We start from the raw sequence: 27,726 nt of genomic DNA, 5'->3' as shown, positions 1-27,726 counted from the left end.
AAGTTCATCAGTAGCGTTTTTCTAAATTCCATATATATGCATTAATATAGAATACTTGTTTTTCTCTTCCTGACTTCCTTCAGCCTGTATAAGAGGCTCTAGTTTCATCCACCTCATTACAACTGACTCAAATTTGTTCCTTTTAATGGCTGAGTAATACTCCATTGAATAAATCTACCACAATTTCTTTATCCATTCATCTGTCGATGGACATCTAGGTTGCCTTCATGCCCTTGCTATTGTAAATAGTGCTGCAGTGAACATTGGGGTATACATGTCTTTTAGAATTGTAGTTTTCTTGGGGTATTATATGCCCAGTAGTGGGATTGCTGGGTCATATGGAATTTCCCAGGCACAAAATTGTTTTATGTTATGATTTTAGATTAGTAAGTTAAATAATGTATGTCATGAAATGAGTATCTCAACTTGGAATTCGGAGAGTACAAATATTTTATTTTATATTGTTGTTCAGTTGCTAAGTCGTGTCCAACTCTATGACACCATGGACTGCAGTACGCTATGCTTCCCTGTCCTTCACCATCTCCTGGAGTTTGCTCAAACTCATGTCTTATAGTTCTACTTTTTTACCTTTGTATCGATCAATACAAATTAGATTTTATGACATACCAATACCACATATAATATAGTCATTACACAGCATCTTATAAACAAATAAAGTAAAATATTAACTGAATACAAATAAAATTGATGTGGTCCTAGAAGTCTGTGACTCTAAGCTCTGTTACAGATACTTTCATGGCAAGCTTCTCATTTGTGTTTTGCACACACAGGAGCTGAAGGACCCTCACTGTCGAGATGAGATGGCAGCCGCTCGAGGAGCTCTGAAGAAGAACGCCACAATGCTGTACACGGCCTCCCAAGCTTTTCTCCGCCACCCAGACGTTGCTGCCACCAGAGCCAACCGAGATTACGTGTTCAAACAAGTCCAGGAGGCCATTGCCGGCATCTCCAATGCTGCTCAAGCTACCTCTCCCACCGATGAAGCCAAAGGCCACACGGGCATCGGGGAGCTGGCTGCGGCTCTGAACGAGTTTGATGTAAGCATCTGGGTGATGTATCCAGAGGGGAGTGTGCTTTCACTGCGAAAATGTATTAGGGATGAAGGGATACCAAGATAGCATCGATTTGCCTCTTTTGGAGGCTTCTAATAGTAAGATAAGCTACATGATATGTCACTGTTACTAGGAATCTGACATCTTGGTGGAACCTAGTACTGGTCTTTGAAAGAACTGACAACTATGTTTAAGAACCTGATCGTATTCAAGCAGAAACCCTGAATACTGTAACTTTCCTTACTGTTATAGTAAGGACAGTTTATAATTTGCAAGTTTATCTTCATTATTAAGGGTTTCCCCTATGGCTCAGTGAGTAAAGAATCTGCCTACAATGCAGGAGACGTGCAGGTTTGATCCCTGGGTCAGGTCAGGAAGATCCCCTGGGGGAGGAACGCAGCAGGCTACAGTCCAGAGGGTCCCAAAGAGTCAGACATGACTGAGCGACTAAGCACACAGCACTCCATTATTGAAGAGGCAAATGTCCTAGGCAGTGTAGGTGCACAGTACTCATATGTTGTGTCTGAGTAGAGGATTGCTCTCAATTTCTTGATTTTCCAGTCCCTGGCGATCAAACTCCATTGTCCTCTCGTCCTATCCAGGGTCCCGGTCTTCCTTGCATCAGCACTGCCTCGCCCCGCCCCAGGTGGCACCTCTGCTAGTCCCATAAATGACTCACATTCTGAACCTGCTGTTTCTAGGGGTGTGTCCCAGTGAGAGAACCAGGGGAAGGAGGGCTCAGTGAGCCTGGGTATATTCGAGGCAACAAAATGAGCTAGAAGGATGCCTGTCATCAACGGTCCAGGCTAACAGTTCTCACCACTCCTGGGTCAGGATATGGCCCATCTGTGAGAAGGTGGAATTCAGTTGAGTTTATCCCATGTTCAGTGAGAGCCTATATGTGTGGTGAGCTACAGACATTTATAAATAATTAGCATCTGCTTTTAAGAGTTATGTTTTCCTATAGAGGAGAAAAAGGACAAAGAATGAACCAAGGCTCTAAATGACAAAATATAATGTAACAGAAATTCACAGGAGAAAAATCAGTTATTAACAGCTGTGGAAAAAAATGATGATTTTGCTCTTGGATATGTAGACATGAATTTTTGGCAGGAGATGATTGACTGCCTGTTAGAAAAGAGGACCAGGAGGAAATGATTGTTAAAGGCAGGGAAATGGATGATATAAAGGAGAGATAATTATAACACTTTGTATACAGATAAGGGCTTCCCTAGTGGCTCAGTAAAGAATCCTCCTGAAATTTAGGAGATCCAGGTTTGATCCCTGGGTGTGGAAGATCCCCTGGAGAAGGGAAATGCTACCTATTCTAGTGTTCTTGCGTGGAGAATCCCATGGATAGAGGAGCCCGAAGTCCATGAGGTGGCAAAGAGTCGGACACGACTGAGTGACTAAGCACGTACACATACCCAGATAATAGGCATACACAGATAATTCTTCCCTGTTTTCACAGATGGCTCTCCTCTTTCCCTTATTTTTTTAAGTTAGTCAAAGAAATATATATACATATTGAACTCAGACTATATATTATTTCCAAAGTATTTTATAAGGAGTAATTGTAATAAATTTCAAGTATTTACCAGAAATTGGGCCTTAATATGTAGTGTACTCACAAAGGTTTAGGAGACAACATAAAATTCATTAGAAGTAATAAGACACTTCAATAAGTTTATCAATTTTAAAATAAACATATAAAAGTCACTAGATTTCCATACTGTAAAAAAAGAAATGAAATAATGGAAAAGAGAGCCTGTTTACAAAATGAAGAGTAAAAACAATACTTCTATTTTACTAAATTTACAAAATAATTTACAAAATTATTATTTTAATACTTAATTTTATTTATTTATAGATGCTAGAAATAATCCTGATACAGATATAGAGGACATAAGAGAGGAAATTGAATTACTCTACTAAGGGGTGAATGAGTGAGTGAAAGTCGCTTAGTTGTGTGCAACTCTGTGACCCCATGGACGGTAGCCTGCCAGGCTCCTCTGACCATGAAATTCTCCAGGTAAAAATACTGTAGTGGGTTGCCATTCCCTTCTCCGGGGGATCTTCCTGATCCAGGGGGAGAACCTAGGTATCCCACACTGCAGGCAGATTCTTTACCACCAGAGCCACTAGGGAAACCTTTACCAGGGGTAACTTTTCCTTTTTGGTAAAAGATGTCAGGGTCTGAGGTAGGAAAAACTATTGACCCTATCAATTTTTGTAAGATTCATACAGTCCCTATAAAAATTCTAAGAGGTGTTTTTTTGGAACTTGATAGAGTGATGATAAGGGTTTTTTGTTGGTTTGTTTTTCTGGAATATGAATGGATGAACCCATAATTTAAGGAAACAAAAGTGAGTAAGTCATGCACTTAGATATTAACACATTATAATGCCATATTAATTTTTAGTGAGTACATTAGAAGTAAAATGTCTCATCAGTTAAACAGAATAGAAAATTACAATGTCAAATACAAAATTTTTTCATGAAATGATGCTCTTTTTTTTTTGGAAATGGTGCTTTTTAAAATTAAGAATAGGTAGATTATTTAGATTTTGATCAATTGCAGTATAATCATAGTTTATTTTATAATAAAAAAGTAAACAGTAAAACCTAAGTGAGGACCTGGTAATAATGTAGGCATGCACATACAGAGGCCTCTCTTGAAGGACAGTCCAGACACTTTAGTTGTTGCCACCTTCTTCTCAAGAACGTGATGCCTGCAGCTTCCCATTCTCTTTCTATCTCGATGATTTTCATTAAAAGGAGTCTTTAGCCACAGTGAATTTAACAATCAAGGCATCACTGGGTATTATACCTTTAGACTCAGAAGATAAAAACTTAAGGCCATATGGGGAAAATATATTAGTAAAATACGTTGATATACTTTTCACCTGTTCTAATAGGGTGGCATCTTCTCATGCTGGACAAGTAAGGCTTTGGGAAATTAACACATGAATATAATAATTGAAGTTATTTTTTAAAATAAAAAATGGCATATTAACTAATTCACTAATTATGTTTATTAACTTTATATATCATTATACTTATTTACTAGGTGGTTTATTCTTACGTTAAGTATATGTTAACTAAGTAATTGTATATTCTATTAGCTAAGTATATTAACCAAATAATATTCTATTATTAAATGGCTATTAGTTCTCAAGCTATGTCAATTGCATAAAGCATTATTTAATGTCTAAAATTTTGTTTCTCAGATGCTGACAAAAATCAACATGTGGAACTGTCTCAATTAGTGGTAGAATTAGATAGTAATTCCATTTGGTCTGGATCCCTAAAAACAGTTATTTAATAAATGCAATTAATTAAAAAGTAATAATGCTTCTCAAAAGTAATAATGCTACTACTGGTGTAATGCTACACCAAAAAATCTGGACATCACTTAACGATATTTGAAATTTTCTCACTAAAAATAGTGTTCTGTTGCTCTTTACTTTGTAACAGAATTATACATTTCTCTTCCATATTTACATAATGAATATTTTAGCATTTTTTACTTCCCAGGCATATTGGCTTGAAATTGATTTAGAATTCACAGGCATCTGTCTTGAATTCTAAATGCTATTCTCAGATATTAAACAAATTGGTATTACATTGGATGAGAAACTTACTCAGACTTCCTGTGATTTACTTTTCTGGTAACATTCCTTCCTGATGCTTGGTTTAATGCTTGCCAATGTAATAGGAATTTGAAAAAGTCAAACAACTTTGAGATTCTGAAGTAAAAGAAACCATATATATAGAAAATACATTTTCAGTCATCTCCTGATGTTGAAGTCTATTTCATAATAATAGTCATCATTGTGTCAAACAGTTTTTCAAGAGGTAGGTTGCAGAAGTGGCTTTGAGTTTCTTATTTAATTAAGTACAAGGGAATAATTAGTATTTTTGCCTTCATCTAAAATTATAGGATTGATTTTTACCTAAGTAGTTATAATTAGATCTCAATGATTGGTGATCGATTTTCTGGCACTGTTATCTTGTCTACATGAATAGTTGCGGTAGTGATTTATGCAATTAAAGACTGAAGTGAAAAAAACAGTATTTTAACAACTTCAAACTGTTAAGACAGTTTCTAATGATACAACAGCAAAGAGTAAAATGATTGCTAATCAGTGGAACTGTCAGCCTCTATTTAAAATGTGGGAGTTTGAGGTAGTGAATTTTATCTAGTGAAACTATCTACTGGGGGATACTGGAAAGAGCTTAGAAAAATGAAATGACTGCTCAGAAGTAAATCATGTTATAATGTCAATGCTGACTAGTAGAAAACTTTCAAGAATGGGAGAGAGGAGAATGAAAAGTTATTGCTACAGAATTTCCTTAAAAGAAAAGAGAACATACCATATCTTATTTTCTGAAACTTTCTTTTATAGATAAAGATGCTTTCGAAATATGGAAATTCACACCATTCATGACATAGTCTTTAAAATCAATAGCTATTTCTCTTTTATTTTCTTTTAAATCAGACAATTCCTCTAATCTTAATTTCAGATTCCTCTCATCTTAAATGTTCTAGTTGTGTTTTTGCCTCTTTCTTCTCCCATTTCACTTGGGAATTTGCTTGATTAGTAATTCTGTTTTTCTTTCAAGTTCACTTTCTCCTTTTGCACTTGTTCAGTCCCCTCAGCCTGTAGAAAAATGTATTCTATAACCAAAAAGGAAAATGAAATAAAATTGACCATAATTAACCATATTCTCATATTTCACTTTTTTTTTTTTTTTTTGCTTAGTGTTAAGGAGTGATTCCAATCTACTTGCTGCTTACTGGCTGTTACCTCTTTCAGCCTTGTCATCTGTTCCTGTCTCTTCTCTATGTCCTCATCTGTCCACTATATCTGAAGGTCTCGGGGGACCCTGCATTCATGGAACCTTTGCACTCTTATTCTCTAGTTCTTGACTGCTTCAACTTTGGAGGGAGGAAGGTGTTGAATAGTATTAACTATACTTTCCCTTTCATTGCATTACTTCTCACTTGCAAGATTTAAATCTGTGCCTGAGAAGTAGGACAGTCTGGTCACAACCACATTGAGCTGAAATGTCATCATGACATACATACTCTATGTGAGTCGTCACTTGTATTTCTGCCTAATTTTTCATACCTCCCGTCTACTTTCCCATGTTTTCTTCTTTTTTTTTTTTCCTCCTTCTATTTAAATGCATTTTCTTTTCTTGATCTAGTTTCAGTTTTCTCGCTGCTCTGGTGTTCAGTGGATGGAAATGTTGGGCTGTGCAAGTGAGGAACGATGTGACGCCTGTATTACAGTGGATGAGGGTGGCAAGGGGATGTAATCCGACATGGTGAAGGGACTGAGTGGGAGAGAGCCGTCACTCCCCAGGGAGCATCTCCATGCCCAGTGCTCCAGTGTTCACTCCCTAGAGTGACTTCCACTGTGTGCTGGTCTCAGTGGGTGCACTCATATTCCAGAATATCTAGTCCAAAGAAAGAGGTGAAGCAGCAGGATTCCAGGTGGCAGCAGTCATTTCACGACACCAGCTCCTGAAATGGGGTCATGGAGAAGAGGTTTCTGGGTATCTGCTAGTAATAGCAACCCTGGATTTGGGTTTGGGATACATTGTTAGAATATAGCTCCAGTGGAGAGCTGGAGGGTTATTAGATCGCTTAAGTCAGAGGCCCACATACCTGACCTCAGAGATCTGTGTTGAATAAATCTGAAGTAGAATTTCTGTTTTGACCCCCTTCTCCAAATATCACTGTTTGTCTTTTAGAATAGGAAATAACTATTTCTTATTATTATTACTAGGCCCAAATGGATGCTCCTGGGCAAGTATGGGTCCCTTAATGACTCATGAACCAAAATTATGGCTGGCTCAGGGATTCTCAAACGGTTTTACTGCTTCATGATTTATACAACATCAGGTAAGGAGGGAGGCTACCATGAAGAAGACATTTTACTGAGCATCTTGTTCAGTCCCTTCCCAGTTCTAACCCTCCCTTTTGCTCTGGAAATCAACATAGTTATTTATCAGAAAGGCTTACCCCAGGCCTCCTCTCCTTCTCTGATGTTCTGTGCAGTCATTCCTACTGAAATCTGGGAACCCTCATGTTTGGCTAAGAAGATAAAAAGTTTCTGTGTATTTCTTTACATGAGAGTGAGGGTGGAGACAGAAGAGGAGAGGACCCCATCAGAACACTATAAACACACTGGCAGGAAAGTGCAAGATGTAGCTGATGTTCTAAAGCAATTAGCAAGGTGGAGGCCAAAGGCATAAAAATGAAAGCCAGTAAGCATGACTGCTTAGCTTTTGGAAAGCAATTTCAGATTTCTAATTCAGGTACTAATAAGATAGGGCAGGCAAGCTCAGCAATTTTCTGCTTCTCTGAGTTCATGCCAATATTTTTGAAGGCTTAATGACTGTACAGTTATATGTGTTAATTTTTAATGCTTTTATTAAGTATTAAGTGCTTAATACTTAAAAATGCCCTCTACTATATTCCTATGAGGCGATTCCCACTTAATGTTTATTGGACGTAGCCTAGGATTTTGGTAAGATCTCAGAACTTGGATTCAGGTATCTGGCTACTACTTCAAACCCTGTAAGTAACTAAGGATATGTGAACTTAAGTTACTGAGATGGCAACTCTAGGCCTTGGAATAAGGTTTCAGTATAGGAGAGGTAAGAGCAGTCATAAAGGTGTAAAGGAGAAATGCTTACTGAGCAGGTATAGTTACTGCGGTGTTAAATGCTGCTGTATCATTTACACCTACATGCATAGTAGGCACCTAACCTGTGTGTGTGACAGAGATAAGATTAGGAAGAGTGAAATCCAAGAATTCCTGGAAGAGGTGGTGCATGAGCAGGAATTAACATGATGACTGTGAATGAGAAGGTTTCTCAGACAGAAAGAACATCCTTGCATGCAGAGGCATGGTGGGTAAAGTATGTGTAAGCTATTTGCTTCTAGAGCCCAGGGAGAAATCTGGCTAAGTTAGGGAGCTGAAGGAAGCTTCTGGAACCCTGTAGGCCATGCAGGGGGCTGGGCTTCAAACTGGAGGCATTAGGGAGTGGCTGGTGATCTAAGCAGAGGGTCGCCTGGTCAGATTTGTGTTTTTTACATATCCCTCAGGACTTCTGTGGTGGCTCAGACAGTAAAGCGTCTGCCTGCAATGCGGGAGACCTGGGTTCAATCCCTGGGTTGGGAAGGTCTCCTGGAGAAGGAAATGGCAGCCCACTCCAGTATTCTTGCCTGGAAAATCCCATGGACCGAGGAGCCTGGTAGGCCATAGTCAGTCCGTGGGGTCACAAAGAGTCGGGCACAACTGAGAGACTTCACTTTCACTTTTGGCTGCAAGGTGGAGAATGGATTTGAGAAGGGCAAAGCTGCAGTGTACGAGAGTGATTAGAGTGAGAGGTTATGCATGTCAGTACATTGTGGGAACAGAAATGGGAAGAAGTATATGTATCTGAACCATGTTGAAGGAGCATAATCAATAGACCTTGAGAACCATACTTCTTATTTTCATATCTCCAAATAATTAAGGTAAGATTTAATTATTCAAACAAACAAACATTTTTATAATTCCAATTGGGACATCTTGAGAACTTTCAGCCCTTTGTGGGATATTTGATTTTTTATGTAATATAACTTGCACTGATTTCTTTTTTCTTTTTTTCCTGGCTTTTAATTTACAGCCCCACCAATATGACTATTAAGTACCTAGTAATTTATGGATATATATTTTGAATTTTTTTAATCCAAATTCTACAACATCTAGGATTTTTCTAATTTAGTTTAAGCTATTTAGGTTTAAGTGAAAGGGACAGTGAAGTCGCTCAGTCGTGTCCAACTCTTTGCGACTCCATGGACTGTAGCCTACCATGGTCCTCCATCCATGGGATTTTCCAGGCAACAGTACTGGAGTAGGTTGCCATTTCCTTCTCCAGGGGATCTTCCCGACCCAGGGATCGAACCAGGGTTTTCCGCCTTGTAGGCAGATGCTTTACCGAATGAGACACCAGAGCTCCAAATTAGCATGCATTTATTAGTGTTTATTTTGCTTTTAAAAAGCAACAACAGACTATTACACATCTTTTTAAAAAAGTGGAGAACTTTTCCCATGTGTTAGGATGTAATATCAGTAACTAGAGGGTAGAAGACCCAGCAAGTCTCATATCTTTTCCCTGTGAACTATCTGAATTTATCTGCCCTGGTTTCATTCTGGAAACTAAACTCACCAAAATAACCTTGCTAGCTAGAAACAAGCAGTGGTGTTTTTAGCATTCTTTACTATGCACTGACATCTGGTGGTCAAATAGAATATTAAGTCATACTCTAGTGAATTTCTTTCTACCTGTAAGTGTAGCACAGACTAAAATCCATTCTACGTGGCCCAAACTCAGGGGTTGCAAGAACGTGCAGTTGGCCCTCAGAGAATTGTTAGTCTGGTTGTGACACCTTTCTGTACACTAACTTTATGCAGTGGATGTTGTATTAATCCTTTTTGAAGTTTGTAGCCTTGGGGTGGCGGTAAAAATAGATACAGATGCAGGTAAGTTTTTAACAAGAGATGCTCAGGGCAGGTGAAGAGTTTGGGGTGGTTCTGTTGGCAGAGCATGAGACAGTCAGCCAGCATCTGGGACAAGGTATTCTTCCTGAGCAAGAAAGCAGAGACCCATTTATCTGGTTTAATCATTTATCATTGAGAAATCTTATTCTGGAATATTGATACCTCTCATATCTTCTTGCTTCCAAGAAAATTTAACTTTTTTAAGGTGTAATAAGCCTAAGAGTATTTCCTGATAGCATCATTTGCTTTTATAGTATGTCTTACTATAATTACAACAAGGAAATATCCCAAGGCAATTAAATTTTCTCTTCTACATTTCAATTAGCAAATATAGAGCTGTAAAAAGTCACTGGGCAAATAACAGAATGAGATTTGAAATACCCTTCTTGAAAATTGCGGTTCAAATTCTCATTTATTTGCCTCCCTGACATCTTTAATCAAAAGTATTATGTTTCCAATCTGGTTTTATTTCTTTTCACAAGGGGAAATGGGAGAATCTGTATTTTCCACAGGATAATGATTTTCTCTCTCAGGAACATTGATTCTCTGGATCTGAGCTCATATTTATTTCAAATAATTAGCACTTAATCTAATAGTGAATACTGATGTAATTGATTATCATATTCTAAACTGTCTAAATGTGTGATGGCAAATATCATTTTGATTATCATTTATTTATTAACCACACTGTAAAATTTGGGAACCAAGCGAGTCTTTTTATCTAGTGAACACTTAAATGGTGAAAAGTGTGACCTATTTAAAATGTTTACTTCCTTAGTCTTATTTTTCTTTATGATTTCTTGTGTTAAAAGTGCTTGTCTATACTTAGCCTTCCAGAATTATACCTCCCCCTTCTCATGTCCTTCCTATGATACAGTAATGACAATGTGCTTGGTACTCATGGAGAAGATTTAGTTTGATTCTGTGGTGAAGTAAACACACACACACACACACACACACACATCCCTCCTGCTCCTAAAAACACTCATTTGGATTTTTCACCAACCAAATTCCCTAACACACTTCTGGAACTTCTCCTGCAGCATATTTGGGAAGCTTCACTATAACCTGTTGAGTCCCCTTGCTCATTTCTCCCAATGTCCTCTGATGCCCTGTGTACCCATGCATTGAGCAAAGGCTGTAGGGAACCGGTTACCCGCAGATGTGCATGACAGTAACATGGGCAGGTGGCTGATGTAGTGAGAGCGTAACTGAGGCCCTGCTTATCTTCCTGGTCATGCTGGCTTCCCTCATGCACCATGGAACAGCACGTAGGGTGAATGAAACAAGCTTATGTCTGAATCCAGACACGAAAACTCTTCCCTCTGTGCCTCTGCTTCTGAGTCTATAACACGGAGTAATAGTGTTGACTCCTCAAAATTGTGATAGTAATTTTATGGGATGAACATTCATAGGTACCCAATTTATAGTAGTCAATATCTGGTGCCCCCAGAGTACCTATAAATTTGCTAGTTTGCCTAGTTCAAAAAATTATTAATTTATCAAAGTTTTTAGTTCCAACAAAGTCTCCCAGATATTGACTTTTCACAGTAATTACCAGGAAAAACTGTGTCCTTGAAACTAGATGGTTACATAAAGTAATCACTTACTTAAGGCTGACTGATTCATGCCCACATATTCTCAATTTTAGTGTTTAAAAAACACTAAATAAAGTTTGTTCCCAGTGGGTCATAGTATAATATTGAATACATTCTTTTAATCATTTTATAAAGTTTGATTTTAGAAACGTTATTTAAAATGTTAAAAATAAAGTGCTTTTCAATTAGGTCAGTATAAAAAAAATGACATTTTAATGATAGAACACTATCTATTTATCCTTGATAGAGAGACAGGGAGAGACCCACAGAGTCTATTCATTTTGAAACTAATTTCCGACTAAGATTTTCTTTTCTTCATCACTCTATAAAACTTTGAAGTTGGAAAGGGTGTTCAATGTCATCCGGTTTCATTTATCATGAGTTCTGAAGTCTCTACTCCACACACCTAGCAGTGCCTTCTGCCTTTGGAGGGCATTGCTGGGAGGAAATCATGGCCATTTCTTGTTCTGTTTTTGGAAAGCGCTGAATGTTAAAGACAAAGAGTTCTGTCTCAAACTGAAATTTCCAGAGCAAATGTCCAAAACACTTAACTTATCATGATTGCTAGGCTTCACCATTTTTCACTGTGGTCATAAATACAAGTCTTATTTTCTCCATTAGATGGCTGGGAATTCCTATGTCCCTGCTTATCAGTTTTGACATGAGATCCGTAGTTAATAAATATTTTGGGATACTTGATTCTGCCATAATTTTGTGTCTCATCTTGACAAAGACCTTTTAAGTGATTTCCTTTCCAGTCTTCCAATCTTCTTCAGCCCATTTTCTCACATTGCCACCAAGTTGTCTTTGGAAAAACCTGAAGCTTCCCTGTCTTTCTTCTGGTCTACTGACACAAGAGAGTTTGAGAGTTCCCACTCACTGCACGTCAAACAGCTGCTGTTGATTGGCCTGGAAGTAAAAGAAGCCATTGGTTTTCATGTTTCAGGTGGGACTGTTTTGATTGCCTTCCCTGATGGTTAAGTAGGTCTGTAAGCTTTCAGACTGAAAGCGACTGAACTGAACTGGACTGAACTGAAGCTTTCATTTCCTATGGGTCTAATGAGGCCATGGAGGTTTGCTGTGAGGATTAATAAAGCATACAAAAACACTTTGTAGGCTGGCTGACATAAACACTAAGGCTGCAGTCCATGGGGTCGCAAAGAGTCGGACATGACTGAGCGACTTCACTTTCACTTTTCACTTTCATGCATTGGAGAAGGAAATGGCAACCCACTGTTCTTGCCTGGAGAGTCCCAGGAATGGGGGAGCCTGATGGGCTGCCGTCTATGGGGTCTCACAGAATCGGACACGACTGAAGCGACTTAGCAGCAGCAGCAGCATGGTGCTGGTGAGAAATGGATGCCTTTGTATTATTATCTTTCTCAGTATAAAAATAATTTAATCTTAATTTGTTTTTTGAAAACGATCTAAATTTACCTATTTGGTTGTAAATTAAAAATGTTTCAAAATTTGTTACTTTAACAAAGTTTATATTGTAAATCTAGTTAATATGGACCTATTCCTCAAAGTAGACTCTAAAAATTTTTTATATTTAGAATCAAAACTAACTAATGGTCACATTGCCACATACTTGAAAATGTAAATACAAGCCTCATTACTGGTGAATCATGTGCTGGGAAATAAGATATAAGCCACTTGTGTGTCTTTGGCCCAGAAACTTCAAACAGTTTTCTAAATCATTGCCAGTAACTTTGATTTACCATCTATATCTTTTGCTAATGTCAACAGCAGTCCCAATTCTGTAGTTTGTTCTTTGTTGTCATTTTCAGCTCATTATGCTTTTTGTTTATGGTTATACATTTATAATTATGCAAAAACCAATTGTACATAGATTCATTTTCTCAGAGAATAATTGCTGTATATTATAAAATCGTCACTCCCTAGCGACCACTATTTACTTTCCTAAGTGAGGAGTGGTTAATTTAAAACCGGCACTCAGAGTCAATGTCTGTGTCCTGGGATGGGCTGGGGGAAGAGGGGAGAGATCCTTTGTAATTCATTAGCAACTTTCCATCTCTGTGCTCTACTTAATTGCTTTGCACAGCCTTGTATGTTATAGTAAAGAAAGGCTAATTTTCTTATCAGTTAACTGCTGCCAGACTAGAGCAGAATAGAGAATTCTAGGAGGTAAATAACTATGGTGAAACCATGCACATTGTGACTGATTTAAACTCATGCAGTTTAGACCTTCTGCCGGGTAACTCGGGCTTTCCACAGGCTGTGTGTGCGGAATAGAGATGAGTGGTGGAAGACGTGGCCAGTAATTCGTATGTTGCTGAATGCTGGTGAGGGTGGAGATTGGGAGGTACAGAGTAGAACAAGGAGTCTTAGTGGTGTAAAGAACATAGCAAATATAGATAAAAGTGAAAGAGCCTAAAAGAATTGAGACCAAGAGGAACATACCAACTACGTGGAATGCAAACATAGATAGATAGCATTTATTCAGGCAAGAAAGCTAACAGAGCTGCACTTTCTTAGATGGCAGATTTCTCGGAAGTAATAGGACTTCCGTCTTTCATGACTCTCCACATGAAGTTTTTTTTTTTTTTTTTGGTAGTGTTTTATTTTATTTTATTGATTGGAGTATGATTACTTTACAATGTTGTGTTAACCTCTACTGTACAACAACATGAATCAGTTATGCTGTGCTGTGCTTAGTTTCTCAGGTGTGTCTGACTCTGCGACCCCATGGACTGTAGCCCGAAAGGCTCTTCTGTCCATGAGGATTCTCCAGGCACGAATACTAGAGTGGGTTGCCATGCCCTCAACCAGGGGATCTTCCAAACTCAGGGATCGAACCCAGGTCTCCCACATTGCAGGCAGATTCTGTCTGAGCCACCAGGGAAGCCCAAGAATATTGGAATGGGTAGCCTATCCCTTCTCCAGGAAATCTTGCTGACACAGCCTGTGGAAATCCTGAGTTACATGACAGATCTTCCCCCAGGAATCAAACCAGGGTCTCCTGCATTGCAGGCAAATTCTTCACCAGCTGAGCTACCAGGGAAGTCCTAAATCAGCTATATGAATAGAAATATCCCCTTCCCTTTTGAGCCTCCCTCCCACCTCACCCCACCCCCATCCCACCCCTCTAGATCATCCCAGAGCATTAAGCTGAGCTCCCTGTGCTATGCAGCAGCTCCCCACTAGCTCTCTATTTTACGCATCCACATGGAGTTTTCATGAACCGTAAAAAGAAGTAGTGCATTCTTTATTATGTGTTTTAATTCATGTTCTTTTAAAAGGTATCCCATTTTAAAAAATTGCGGTAGCAATTTTACTTCTGGTACTTAACATGGCCTTGTGCATAGTTGGCTCTCAAACATTTGTCAAATGAGATAAAGAAGGAATGTGTGACAATATCTGCTAGAGAGCAGAGGAGGCAAAATGAGTATGTCAGTCAGTTTAGTTGAAAGGGTTGTATTAATACTTACCATTCAAACCTATTTACATTTAAGAAGGAGAGAAAATATTGATGGTGCAAAAATTGCTGACAATAACAACAAAAACAATAATGTGTATTTGACCTTGCCATGTGCTTTGGGTTTAAATGAATATATCTTAGACTTTGATAAATCTAAAAGTCATCAAGTCATTGAGCCACCTGCCTTAGAAGCCTGCCAGTTGTGGAGGTTTAACTGCCCAGGTAACTGTTTTCATGCTGAGGCATCTCTTTCCTTAAACTGATTCTTCCTCCAGGTTACATTTCCTTTAACTTTCTAGAATGACTCTATTGACTCTTTTTTGCCCCCTGCCTCTTTGACCCTCACATCTCCCATCTCCTAGGCTTGCTTCTCTTTCCAGCCACTTAAGTGTGTTTTTTCCCTCTAGAGTTCTATCTTTACTGTGTTCAGTTCTCACTAAAGGACCCCCAGGCTTGGCTGGTTGGGGTCCCATGTGCTGCATGCCTGTTTCTCTGGTCCCAGCTTCTCTCTGGAGCTCCAGACCAGTGTCCATCTGGTTGTGTGACATGTTAGTCTGGATAAAATCTAAGCATACAAATGCTCTCAAACTAAACATAATGTTTTTCCCCTGTCAAGCCTAGCCTGTCTTTTAGTAGTTCTTATTTTAGACTAAAGTGTGACCATTATGTGGAGAAGGCACTGGCACCCCACTCCAGTACTCTTGCCTGGAAAATCCCATGGACAGAGGAGCCTGGTAGGCTGTAGTCCACGGGGTCGCAAAGAGTTGGACATGACTGAGTGACTGCACTTTCACTTTTCACTTTCATGCATTGGAGAAGGAAATGGCAACCCATTCCAGTGTTCTTGCCTGGAGAATCCCAGGGACAGAGGAGCCTGGTAGGCTGCTGTCTCTGGGGTCGCACAGAGTCAGACACGACTGAAGTGACTTAGCAGCAGCAGCAGTGACCTTTATGAATGTGGTTATTCAATCCAGAAAGCTGAGAGTCTTACCTGCTTTCCTCTCCAGTTAATCTTAAACTCTTGTAAATTCAGTTCCTTTTACAATTTTTGGCTGGACCCTCTCACTTTCATGTTTTATGACCACAGTTTATTCAGGTCCATGTTTTGGCCTGAACCATTGCTCACTGGTTGTTCTGCCTGCTCACCTTCCATCCCATTACCTCTGATGGTCTAGCTTTACCAAAATGCAAATCAGATATTATGTTTTCTTTACCAGTGAAATTCCATCTCCAGGATATAATTTAAAGTTCTTAGCATGCATCAGATCACTTCACTAGGACCCCGACTACCTCTTTTATCTCAGATTCTCTTTTTTCTCAGGTTCTGTTCCATGTCCTGTCATAATTAACTGTTTATTATTTTTCAGATGTACAATTGCTTTTTCTTTCATACATTCCCTCTTGTGACACTTTCTTTGTTTGAAATCTTTGCCTTTTTTTAACCTAATAAATGTATACCCATTCTTACCAAGGTGCTTTATTTTTTGAAACTCTCTGATTTTCCTTTTAACTAAACTACTGTCCCTTTTATGTTACTACTAGACATTGAGTATACTAGTAGTAAGTGTATTATTCTGTTTGCAGTTCTGTGTCTACAGACGTGAGCACCAGAAGGACAGAGACCAGGTCTCATTCATACTTTATCAGTACGGTGAGCATAAACGTTTGTTGAAAGGATTCACAAATGAAAATGCTCACTGTTTTGATCTTAGTGGCTCACTAGATTATCCTCCCATAATTTCTTCTCAGCCTTCTGCACTGTGGCCATATCAATTTCCCCAGAGGAGACATGACACTCCTTCATAAACATTCTATTGTGTTCCAAAGAGCATCCATTATCTTCTCAGTTGGGTTAACCCGTTTCGGATGTCTGTGTTCCAGTGTTATACAAAGACTCTGTATGATTTAAAGTATTATCAATGGATGCACATCAAAATCCAGACTTCAAAGAAGAACATGACATCCTCATTAAGTACAAAGAATATTTGTCAGGCCATGCTGTGTTTCTTGAAAAGCAATTAACGTATTGCACATTATTCCTCTGAGAGGCAAAATGTATCTTTCTCATCTTAATTTGTGTGCTTAAAAGTAGACAGAAAAAGATAGATGAGTTTATACTCAAGGTGTATGCATTTCCCTTGTGGCCAATGAACCAATTTCCTTTTCATATTTGCAGAATATTGATACAATTATTCTTTCATCAGACATGAAATTTGAGTGTATAACCAGTTTGTGGAAATCACCTAGTAATTTATTAGGTTGATAACAGCAATTAAGTCATAATTGCTTCTGAGAAATATAAATTGACTTTCTGTGTTAAGTGGATAATTTAACATTCCAAATCACAGACATAGAGTGTAACTAATTTGAGGGATAAGAAGTTTGTTTCTCCTATTATTAAACTTAGAAACATTTAAACCATTGACAATCCAGTAACTAATTATTCAGTTGCTGGATTATTGGGTTCATGTCACTTCTTGATTCTTTCTCAGGTTGCTTGCCATTTTTACTATTTAAGGATATATGGAGGAGAGGATTTTACACAGAAATATAACATGTGGATAAGCCCTACTTTTTTAAAGTTATTTAAAAACATTGTTCTTGTAAGTGAGTAAAGTGAAAGTATGAACAAAGCTAGTGGAGGTGATGGAATTCCAGTTGAGCTGTTTCAAATCCTGAAAGATGATGCTGTGAAAGTGCTGCACTCAATATGCCAGCAAATTTGGAAAACTCAGCAGTGGCCACAGGACTGGAAAAGGTCAGTTTTCATTCCAATTCTAAAGAAAGGCAATGCCAAAGAATGTTCAAACTACTGCACAATTGCACTCATCTCACATGCTAGTAAAGTAATGCTCAAAATTCTCCAAGCCAGGCTTCAGCAATACATGGACCGTGAACTCCCTGATGTTCAAGCTGGATTTAGAAAAGGCAGAGGAACCAGAGATCAAGTTGCCAACATCCGCTGGATCATGGAAAAAGCAAGAGAATTCCAAATTGCTGGCATATTGAGTGCAGCACTTTCACAGCATCATCTTCCAGGATTTGAAATAGCTCAACTGGAATTCCATCACCTCCACTAGCTTTGTTTGTAGTGATGCTTTCTAAGGCCCACTTGACTTCACATTCCAGAATGTCTGGCTCTAGATGAGTGATCACACCATCGTGATTATCCGCGTCGTGAAGATCTTTTTTTATACAGTTCTTCTGTGTATTCTTGCCAACTCTTCTTAATATCTTCTGCTTCTGTTAAGTCCATACCATTTCTGTCCTTTATTGAGCCCATCTTTGCATGAAATGTTCCCTAGGTATCTCTAATTTTCCTGAAGAGATCTCTAGTCTTTCCCATTCTGTTCTTTTTCTCTATTTCTTTGCATTGATCACTGAAGAAGGCATTCTTATCTCTTCTTGCTATTCTTTGGAACTCTGCATTCAGATGCTTATATCTTTCCTTTCTCCTTTGCTTTTCGCTTCTCTTCTTTTCACAGCTATTTGTAAGGCCTCCCCAGACAGCCACTTTGCTTTTTTGCATTTCTTTTTCATGGGGATGGTCTTGATCCCTGTATCCTATACAATGTCATAAACCTCATTCCATAGTTCATCAGGCACTCTATCTATCAGATCTAGGCCCTTAAATCTATTTCTCACTTCCACTGTATAATCATAAGGGATTTGATTTAGGTCATACCTGAATGGTCTAGCGGTTTTCCCTACTTTCTTCAATTTAAGTCTGAATTTGGTAATAAGGAGTTCATGATCTGAGCCATAGTCAGCTCCTGGTCTTGTTTTTGTTGACTGTATAGAGCTTCTCCATCTTTGGCTGCAAAGAATATAATCAGTCTGATTTCAGTATTGACCATCTGGTGATGTCCATGTGTAGAGTCTTCTCTTGTGTTGTTGGAAGAGGGTGTTTGCTATGACCAGTGCATTTTCTTGGCAAAACTCTATTAGCCTTTGCTCTGCTTCATTCCGCAGTCCAAGGCCAAATTTGCCTGTTACTCCAGGTGTTTCTTGACTTCCTACTTTTGCATTCCAGTCCCCTATAGTGAAAAGGACATCTTTTTTAGGTGTTAGTTCTAAAAGGTCTTGTAGGTCTTCATAGAACCGTTCAACTTCAGCTTCTTCAACGTTACTGGTTGGGGCCTAGACTTGGATTACTGTGATATTGAATGGTTTGCCTTGGAGATGAACAGAGATCATTCTGTCATTTTTGAGATTGCATCCAAGTACTGCATTTCAGACTCTATTGACCATAATGGCTACTCCATTTCTTCTGAGGGATTCCTGCCCACAGTAGTAGATATAATGGTAATCTGAGTTAAATTCACCCATTCCAATCCATTTTAGTTTCTGATTCCTAGAATGTTGACATTCACTCTTGCCATCTCTTGTTTGACCACTTCCAATTTGCCTTGATTCATGGACCTGACATTCCAGGTTCCTATGCAATATTGCTCTTTACAGCATCGGACCTTGCTTCTATCACCAGTCACATCCACAGCTGGGTATTGTTTTGGCTTTGGCTTCATCCTTTCATTCTTTCTAGAGTTATTTCTCTACTGATCTCCAGTAGAGCTGGATGATAAATGACAAAGAATTAAATAATGGGACTTAAGAAGAGAGTCTGGAGAAGGCAATGGCACCCCACTCCAGTACTCCTGCCTGGAAAATCCCATGGACGGAGGAGCCTGGTAGGCTGTAGTCCATGGGGTCACTGAGGGTCGGACACAACTGAGTGACTTCACTTTGACTTTTCACTTTCACTTTTCACTGTCATGCATTGGAGAAGGAAATGGCAACCCACTCCAGTGTTCTTGCCTGGAGAATCCCAGGGATGGGGGAGCCTGGTGGGCTGTCATGAATAGGGTCGCACAGAGTCGGACATGACTGAAGTGACTTAGCAGCAAGAAGAGAGTCTTGTACACAGAGAGTTGAAGATAGTCTTCCTTGCATAGGGTCAACGTGGGCTTCAGACAAGCAACAGGGAGGAAGGTACTAAAATATTCAATGTTGTTGTTTACTCACTAAGTCATGTCTGACTTTTTGGAACCCCATGGGCTGTAGGCTGCCAGGTTCCTCTGTCCATGGGACTTTCCAGGAAAGAATATAGAGTGTGTTACCATTTCCTTCTCCAGGGGACTTTCCCGACTCATGGATAGAACCTGAGTCTCCTGCATTGCAGGTGGATTCTTTACTGCTGAGCCACCAGGGAGGCCCACAATTTTAAAAAGAGAATTAATATCATAGCACCCATGAAAGCATATGGAGGTGGAATGTGGTAGTCAGGCACCACTTCGTCTCAAACCAAGAGTTTCCAGGGAGAGTCCTTGGAGATAACATTGAGAGGCAGAACTGCCATTAGACTGGAAAGAATTTTGAAGGTCGCTGATACTTGAAGTGAATGGATATGAAGTTACATTTCTTTAAGTTGTTCTTGCTAAAAATGACATCCCAATTCTGAGGGTTGGATGAAAAAATGCAACCCATTGTTTAGTTCTATTGGGGACTTTAACAAATCTTACAAAAGGAATGATGAAAATAGAATTGGAGAACTACCAGGTAAGTTGAGCGGTATCTCTAAGTTGTCAGATAGTTGGTGATTAGAGGTAGTTTGACAGCCACTGAAGGGTTTGGCCCAGTGGAGCAGAAGAACTGAGAAGAATTTTAAGAATGACCTGTTAGGGAAAAATAAGTTGTACAAGAAAGGAGGTTAATTTAGAGTTTGATGATGGAGCAAATGAGAAACAACAATGACCTGAGTAGAGGGTGGAGTAACAGTGGAACTACAGAATCCTTCTGTAATGCAGGAAACCTGTGTTTGATCCCTGGGTTGGGAAGATCTCCTGGAGGGCATGGCAGTGCACTCCAGCATTTTGTCTGGAGAATCCCCACGGACAGAGGAGCCTGATGGGCTGCAGTCCATGGGGTTGCAAAGATTTGGACATGACTGAGCAACTAAGCACACACAAAGTATTTGAAAGAGTTATTTTAAATGACTTCATTGTTAAAATTTATTACTCCTCTGTGCCATATAGTATTCTAAGCTCCTTACCTATATTATTTTATTTTCTCAATGACTCTACACTATAGATACTGCTGTTGTTCTTGTTTTATAAATAAGGAAACTAAGACCTTCATCATTTATGCAGCCTGCTCAATTCGAAGTCACAGCTAGAAGGAACTGGAGCCAAGATTTTAATCCAAACTGTCCACCTCTGTATCACTTTACTCCTGGTGGGAAAGACTGAGGGTAGGAGGAGAAGGGGAGTGACAGAGGTTGAAATGGTTGGATGGCATCGTTGACTCAAAGAACATGAGTTTGAGCAAACTCCAGGAAATAGTGAAGGACAGGGATGCCTGGCATGCTGCAATCCATGGGCTTGCAGAATCAGACATGACTGAACAGCTGAACAACAGCATATATTACAAGAATGGCTTGATCTTTAAATAGAAGTGCCTGAGAGAATGAGGCTGCAAGCACATGGACTTCAGAGCCAGAATGACTCCTCAAGTTTTTACTGTGTGGTCTCAACAAGCACCTAGCCTGTGGGAGCAACACTTCATTTCTTTTTCAAGTGAGGGTTTCTCGTGGGTTCTACTTTCTCACTAGCGAACCAGGAGGATGAAGTGAGAGTTTAGTTTCCTGTTTATCGCTCCTGCTTCTTCCTCCATAGGACTGAGGCTGCTAAGCTTTGGAGGAAGATGAAGAGTTCCTTTATACTTGGGGTGACAATTGGATATCTAGTTGGCAATGGTCAGTGTGTCACTATAGGGAAGGGCCTGGGCCTCGAGAGATAAGACTGGATGTGGGATTTGAGTTCTTGTTCATGACTAGATAATGGCTAAAGACTGGGTAGGAGATCTCTCCGGGAAAGAAGGCAGTGAGATTTCTGAGGACAAGGGGCAGGACCTTAAGATATGCCAGCTGCTCGTGTAGATCAAGAGAGAACTGGGGAAGGAATGAGAGAAGGAGCTGTCGGAGAGGTACAAGGAGACCCACAGTAGAGCACGGTTTCCTTTAGCACAAGAAGTGAAGTCGCTCAGTCGTGTGTGACTCTTTGCACCGCCCTCCGTCCATGGCATTCTCCAGGCAAGAATACTGGAGTGGGTTACCATTTCCTTCTCCAGGGGATCTTTCTGACCCAGGGATCGAACTTGGGTCTCCCGTGTTACAGGCACTTTACCCTCTGAGCCACCAGGGAAGCCCTTTAGCACAGGTGAGGCTTAATTTAAGGAGTGGATGGTAAATGGTATTAAGTATTACACAGAAGTCCACCAGAAGTGGCTCCGACTGTAAAGAGTCTGACTACAATGCAGGAAACTTGGGTTCGATCTCTGGATCAGGAAGATCCCCTAGAGAAGGGAAGGGCTGCCCACTCTAGTATTCTTGTCAAGAGAATTCCATGGACAGAGGACCCTGGCTGGCTACAATCCATGGGGTTGCAAAGAGTCAGATAGGACTGAACAACTAACACTTCACACAGAAGTCAAAGAGGATGAAGACTTGTTTTAAAAGAGGGTCAACAATGTAAAGTTAAGGAGACTGAAGTGATAATATGCTGTGTTTTCAGCCAAAGAGTAAAATCAGTTTGTTTTTTTTTTTCTTCAACCATCTAAAGGCTCATTTTGATTAAAGACAGTTTAGACACTTGCTTTCTGATCAGTCCATAATGTAAAGCAGAGGGTAATATCTCTACCCTGCTTTACTGTGATTTGTTAAGTACTGTTCTTGTCAGAGCTTGAGAGTGCGCTCATGAATTGCTTGCAACAACTCAGCAACATAGATGATGGAATTAGGCAAAATGAAACCAGTTTCCCTAAGATCAAAACATCCAGGAGGAAGAGTCCACAGCTGAACTTCCTCACCCAGCTTTTTTAATCCATTGCCTTTGGTAAATATATAACTCCATCTTGCTAAATAGCAGACTCTCTTCTCAAATGAAATTAAAATGAAATTAATGTGGTCTTAGATACATTTCTCTTTCAAAAAACATTAGATATCTAAGAATAAAAAGTGCTACATAATTATCAAGTCATTATGTTTGTCATTTAGTTCCAATTAAACTGAGCTGTTTAGTTATAAATAATATCTTAAGTATATTATAAATGGTATAATTAATCTTTAAGTATATGCCTGAGAAGAAAGTGTTAAATCAATTTTAAAATGCAATCTTAAAAATTAAGGCAAATTCAGAAATGAAGCTTAGACTTTCTCTGTAATAAAAATAATTAGGTGATTAAAACTCAGTACCTTTAGTATTTTCCATTTCAAATGTTACCCCAGTTGGGCTGTGAACAACTTTGTATTTAGAGATAGAAAGATTCACACTGGGAGAGAAGCTTGGGAAAGAATGAAAAAGATGAAAATGAATCTGTGTTAATTATTGATACACCACAGGGAGAATTAGTGTTTAAAACTAAACAAATAACACACTCTGATTTAGACACCTCAGTTAATTTATTAAAATGGTCTTGATTTATGCTTTTATCTCAGACGTCAATCTTTAATAGAAGGATTTAAAGCATTCAGAATCGGAATTAGGACCATGCTTCATTATCAGTAGATGTCTGTCATTCTCAATTTTTGGGGCTATAAAATTCCTTTCCCCCCTCTGTCTATAGACACTATAATGGGAGACTGGAAGAGACTGCCTGAAGGATAATTAGATTTTAAACTGACAACTGACATTTTGGGCTTCCCAGGTGGCTTAGTGGTAAAAGAATTCGCCTGCCAATGCAGGAGACACAGGAGATGCCAGTTAAATCCTTGGGTTGGGAAAATTCCCCTGGAGGAGGAAATGGCAACCAGCTCCAATATTCTTGCCTGGAGAATTCCATGGACAGAAGAGCCTGGTGGGCTACAGTCCATAGGGTCGCAAAGAGTCAGAAAGGACTGAGCACACAAATCCATGATAGACATTTAAAAAATAATTCTTTGTTGTTGTTCAGTAGCAAAGTCATAGTCAACTCTTTGTGATCCCATGGACAGCAGCACGCCCGCCTTCCCTGTATTTCACTATCTCCTGGGATTTGCTCAGATTCATGTACATTGAGTGGTGCTGCTGTCTTACCATCTAGTGAATGACTGGTTGATAGATACTGCTGGGACTTGTTCATTTGTTTGCTTTGTTTGGAATTATTTCAGCAGCAAAATAATACAGTGAATAAAATTAAATGCCTTAACAAATATTGACAACTCTGAAATTCTCTGTGACTTCTATGACCTGGATGACTTTGACAGACGGAGGCCACAGAAGGCTCTGAATTGAACCAAAGTTTCCATTCTTCTGGGAAGGCTCAGTCATTTTCATGTTTCACCCAGGCTACAGAACTCTTCACTCCAGACCACAGGGCTTTGTACTTCTTCATGCATCAAGAAACAGAAAAACTCCTGAACTTCGTACTTGAGAAAAAGAAGGAAGGAAGGAAAGGCTATTTTATTAATGAAACCAAAAAACCTACCCCAAGACAAGACAAAGTACAGAGTTTAAATACACAGAGGTAAATAGGATGAAGTGATGATAAAAGTGCAAAAAAAAAAAAAAAGGGAGGTTAAGAGATGTACACTGTTGCAATTCCAGGAAAAGTCTCAGAATATTTAAAGGAGAAATATTCCTTCCCTTAAACATTCATTGTCATTTAAGTTTTCTGATTTGCATTGCTTTAATTACTCCAGACCAGAATGACATATTCCTTTAGAAGGATGACTTTGACTAAAATTACCTTCTTTTGTGAGACTTTTTTCCCAACATCTTTAAAAAATGAAAGTGAATGGTTGCAGAAGGGCATGTTGACATTTATTCTTTCTTCTGCGTGTTTGATTTGAAATAGTTATGTTGGACAGTAGGTGGTGAAGGTCTGGTGTTTATGAGGTAGAACAGCACAATTTATTATTTTTTGTTAGTTGCTACCTTGAACTATGTAGGTAGTAAAAACTCAGGGCACGTTTATCTTACTTGGTTGTCACAAACAACAAAGAAACACAGAACTTCCTCATACCACTAGCATTGACTTTTTCCATGTGTATAAGATTAGATCTAGGAAAACAATTGATTAAATAATTTTGTTGTTGTTGTTGTCTTTTCTGGCCTTTTGAAAATTCTGTATGCATTTGAGATGACTAAGTACGTCTCTAAAGAGTTTAATTAAGAGTGAAAGCCTGGAAGATCTAAAGATAATAAATAATATTTTTCTCCCAGTCTTTAGCAAGTAATTTCTTGGCTAGTAAAGGGGGAAAAAAAAAAAAAAAAGCCTTCACTTTCCTCAGTTCAGTTCAGTTCAGTCACTCAGTCGTGTCCGACTCTGTGACCCTGTGAATTGCAACACGCCAGGCCTCGTCTTTCCTCAGCTGTGCCTTAAAAATCTTGGGAATGTAATCTGTGGGTGTAAAACCACTCCATTAGGGTTACATGTGTGCTGGAGCTTTTCTACTGACATAACTGTAATTAAATATATTACTTTTATGTTCCTGATCTTACCACCTACACCAGTCATGCTCAGTTGCTGCTTTGAGTGCCATTAGGTAAGAACTCAGCTTTAAGATGGTTGTTAATTCATAGCTCAGGAAAGACTAAGAAATATTTGTTTACCTTCTTGGTAGAAAAAGTATGTTATAATGCCTGCTGTGCAGTTGGAGATAGATAACAAAATAAAATTAGATTAAAGTAGCTTTGTGGGCTTCCCAGGTGGTTTAGAGTAAAGGATCCTCCTGCCAATGTGAGAGTCTCGGATTCAATCCCTGTGTTGGGAAGATCTCTTGGAGAAGAAAATGGCAAAACGCTCCAATATTCTTGCCTGGGAAATCCCATGGACAAAGGCCTGGTGCAGTACATTCCATGGGATTGCAAAAGAGTTGGACACCACCTAGCGACTAAACAACAACAAAGTAGCAGATGCTGAAGCTGAAGTTCCAATACTTTGGCCACTTGATGCAAAGAGGCGACTCATTAGAAAAGACCCTGATGCTGGAAAGATTGAAGGCAGGAGGAGAAGGGGATGACAGAGGATGAGATGGTTGGGTGGCATCACCAACTCAATGAACATGAGTTTGAGCAAACTCCAGGAGATGGTGATGGAAGGGAAGCCTGGCATGCTGTAGTCCATGGGCTTGCAAAGAGTTGGACACGACTGAACAGCTGAACAACAACAACAAAAAGCATCTTGTGAGTTCTGATCTCTAATCATTATTCACTGTTTTCCATACCTTCTTAAAGGAGAAAGGATCATGTACTACATTACACTGCTACTAGACACTACTTTAGTGTCTAAGATGGAGAAATGGCCATTCCATTGAACTTGACTCCAGAGCTAGAGGGTGTGTGTCCCAGGTCTACCTCTGCCCTGTGCCCTCTGCCTACACCACTCACCTTTCTTCAGCACATTTCTTGTTGTATCTAGTTGACATCTAAGTGTGTTTTTCTGTGTATGTTGTTTTGTAATTCTTGTCCTTATAAATTTGCTTTTCCCAATTGGATAGTTCTTGTATGTATAGAGGCAATTGATTTTACATATAAATATAAATGCTTTCATGAATTTTAAAAAATTTTAATTTGCAATAAAATTTTGGTTGATTTCCATTTGTTCTAAGTGAGCAGTTAGTTATAACATCTGCAATCAGAAATATGCAGTTTTATCTACTCCTTCCTAATTTGATACCATTTAGTTCTTTCTATTTTCTAGTTGTTTTTAGAACCTTCTTGAAAATATTAAATATTTTTATGAATTTGAAATTTTTTTATGAATTTGAAAATATTTTTGTTTTATCTCCAATTTATTTAGTTAAATAAATTGCTTCTACTAATTTCCATTGAGCCTGATGTGGCTTTTGGATTAAAATATTTATAAATAAATATTGCATTCACACAGATATACACATGTAAGCACACAATTTGCCACAGGTAACTTCTTACCTCTTAGTTTCACTGAACATTTTCAGTCTTGAGCTTATTTACCCTTTTTATAAAATTCCCTAGTATCCTTCCTTGTAAACTATGGCCATAAAAATCTCTTAGGTCTGATCAGATCTCTCTGACCATTCTTTATCATGTCATTTGTGGACTTTTTTTTCTGTGATATATTGAGATTTTCCCAGTCTGTTTAGGATTCACTGATCTTCTCATTCTGTTCCATCTCCTTAAGATAGGACATCCATTCTCATGGCTTCCACTCCAGCCTTTATTCTAATGCTACTCCACTTTATAGCTGGCCCATTTTCATATATCAATACTTACAATCAACTTTCCACCAGACTTTTCTACTTAAATAAATCATAGACACTCTAGACCTGCTCTTCTTTATCTGTTACCTATCACAGTTGTTCAAAATCAGCAAATGTTTTCTTCAAGAGTCAACAGGAAATATCCCAAACTTTGTGAGCCATACAGTTTCTGTCCTAACTTTTAAACTGTTCCACTGCAGTGTGAAAATAGCCATAGACAGTATGTAAATGAATGGGCCTGACTGTTCTAATAAAACTTTACTTACAAAATAGGATGCGACACCCAGGATAGAACTGGTTGATATGTGCATTTTGATGTTACTCATGCCAGAAATTTGGGTTTTATCCTTGGCTCCTTCTACATTCTTATAGCCAGTATATCTCCAAATTTTGCAGATTCACATTCTCAATGTGTCCCAATACAATGCTCTTCATCTTTTTTATACAAACACAATCTTGTACTCAGCCCATCTTTCTTCTGGATTCTGAAGGCTTGATAATTGCTCCCTGCCTTCTCTTTCTGCCAAAGCTGACTTCCCTGACTGCTGGGGAAAACTTTCTCAAACCAAACAGGATTATGTCACTCTTATGTTTCAAACTCTTGATGACTCTCCAGTGTCTGAAGGGGCATTTACAGAGTGAAAGCATCCTAACACAGCAGAGAAGGCTCCTCAGATCTGGCTGTTGCTCTCTTCACCCACTTTGTCTCCTTTTTTGTCCTTTCGGGTCCTTGGAGAAGTAAATCCCAAAACAGATGGGATTAGACATGTAATAAAGGAATTGTCTGTGGAGGATTAGGTGGGAGAGAACCAGCAGAAATAGGCCAAGAGAGCTT

At 39.0% G+C, this 27,726-nt stretch overlaps 1 protein-coding gene across 2 annotated transcripts in view; it reads left to right on the top strand.

The window, feature by feature from the left end:
- LOC120851300 (catenin alpha-2) overlaps positions 1-27,726 on the top strand; it is a 1,370,085-nt gene that overhangs the window by 475,444 nt on the left and 866,915 nt on the right. For both annotated transcript variants that reach the window (XM_040223986.1, XM_040223987.1), the window contains exon 6: positions 792-1,058. In XM_040223986.1, coding sequence (XP_040079920.1) covers positions 792-1,058 — 267 coding nt within the window. The remainder of the gene's footprint in view (positions 1-791; positions 1,059-27,726) is intronic.

This window comes from Oryx dammah, unplaced genomic scaffold (assembly GCF_014754425.2).
Source record: "Oryx dammah isolate SB20612 unplaced genomic scaffold, SCBI_Odam_1.1 HiC_scaffold_25, whole genome shotgun sequence".
In the NCBI taxonomy this organism is placed as follows: Eukaryota; Metazoa; Chordata; class Mammalia; order Artiodactyla; family Bovidae; genus Oryx; species Oryx dammah.
Note: the sequence above shows the minus strand (reverse complement) of the source record. Positions and strands in the feature narration are given on the sequence as shown.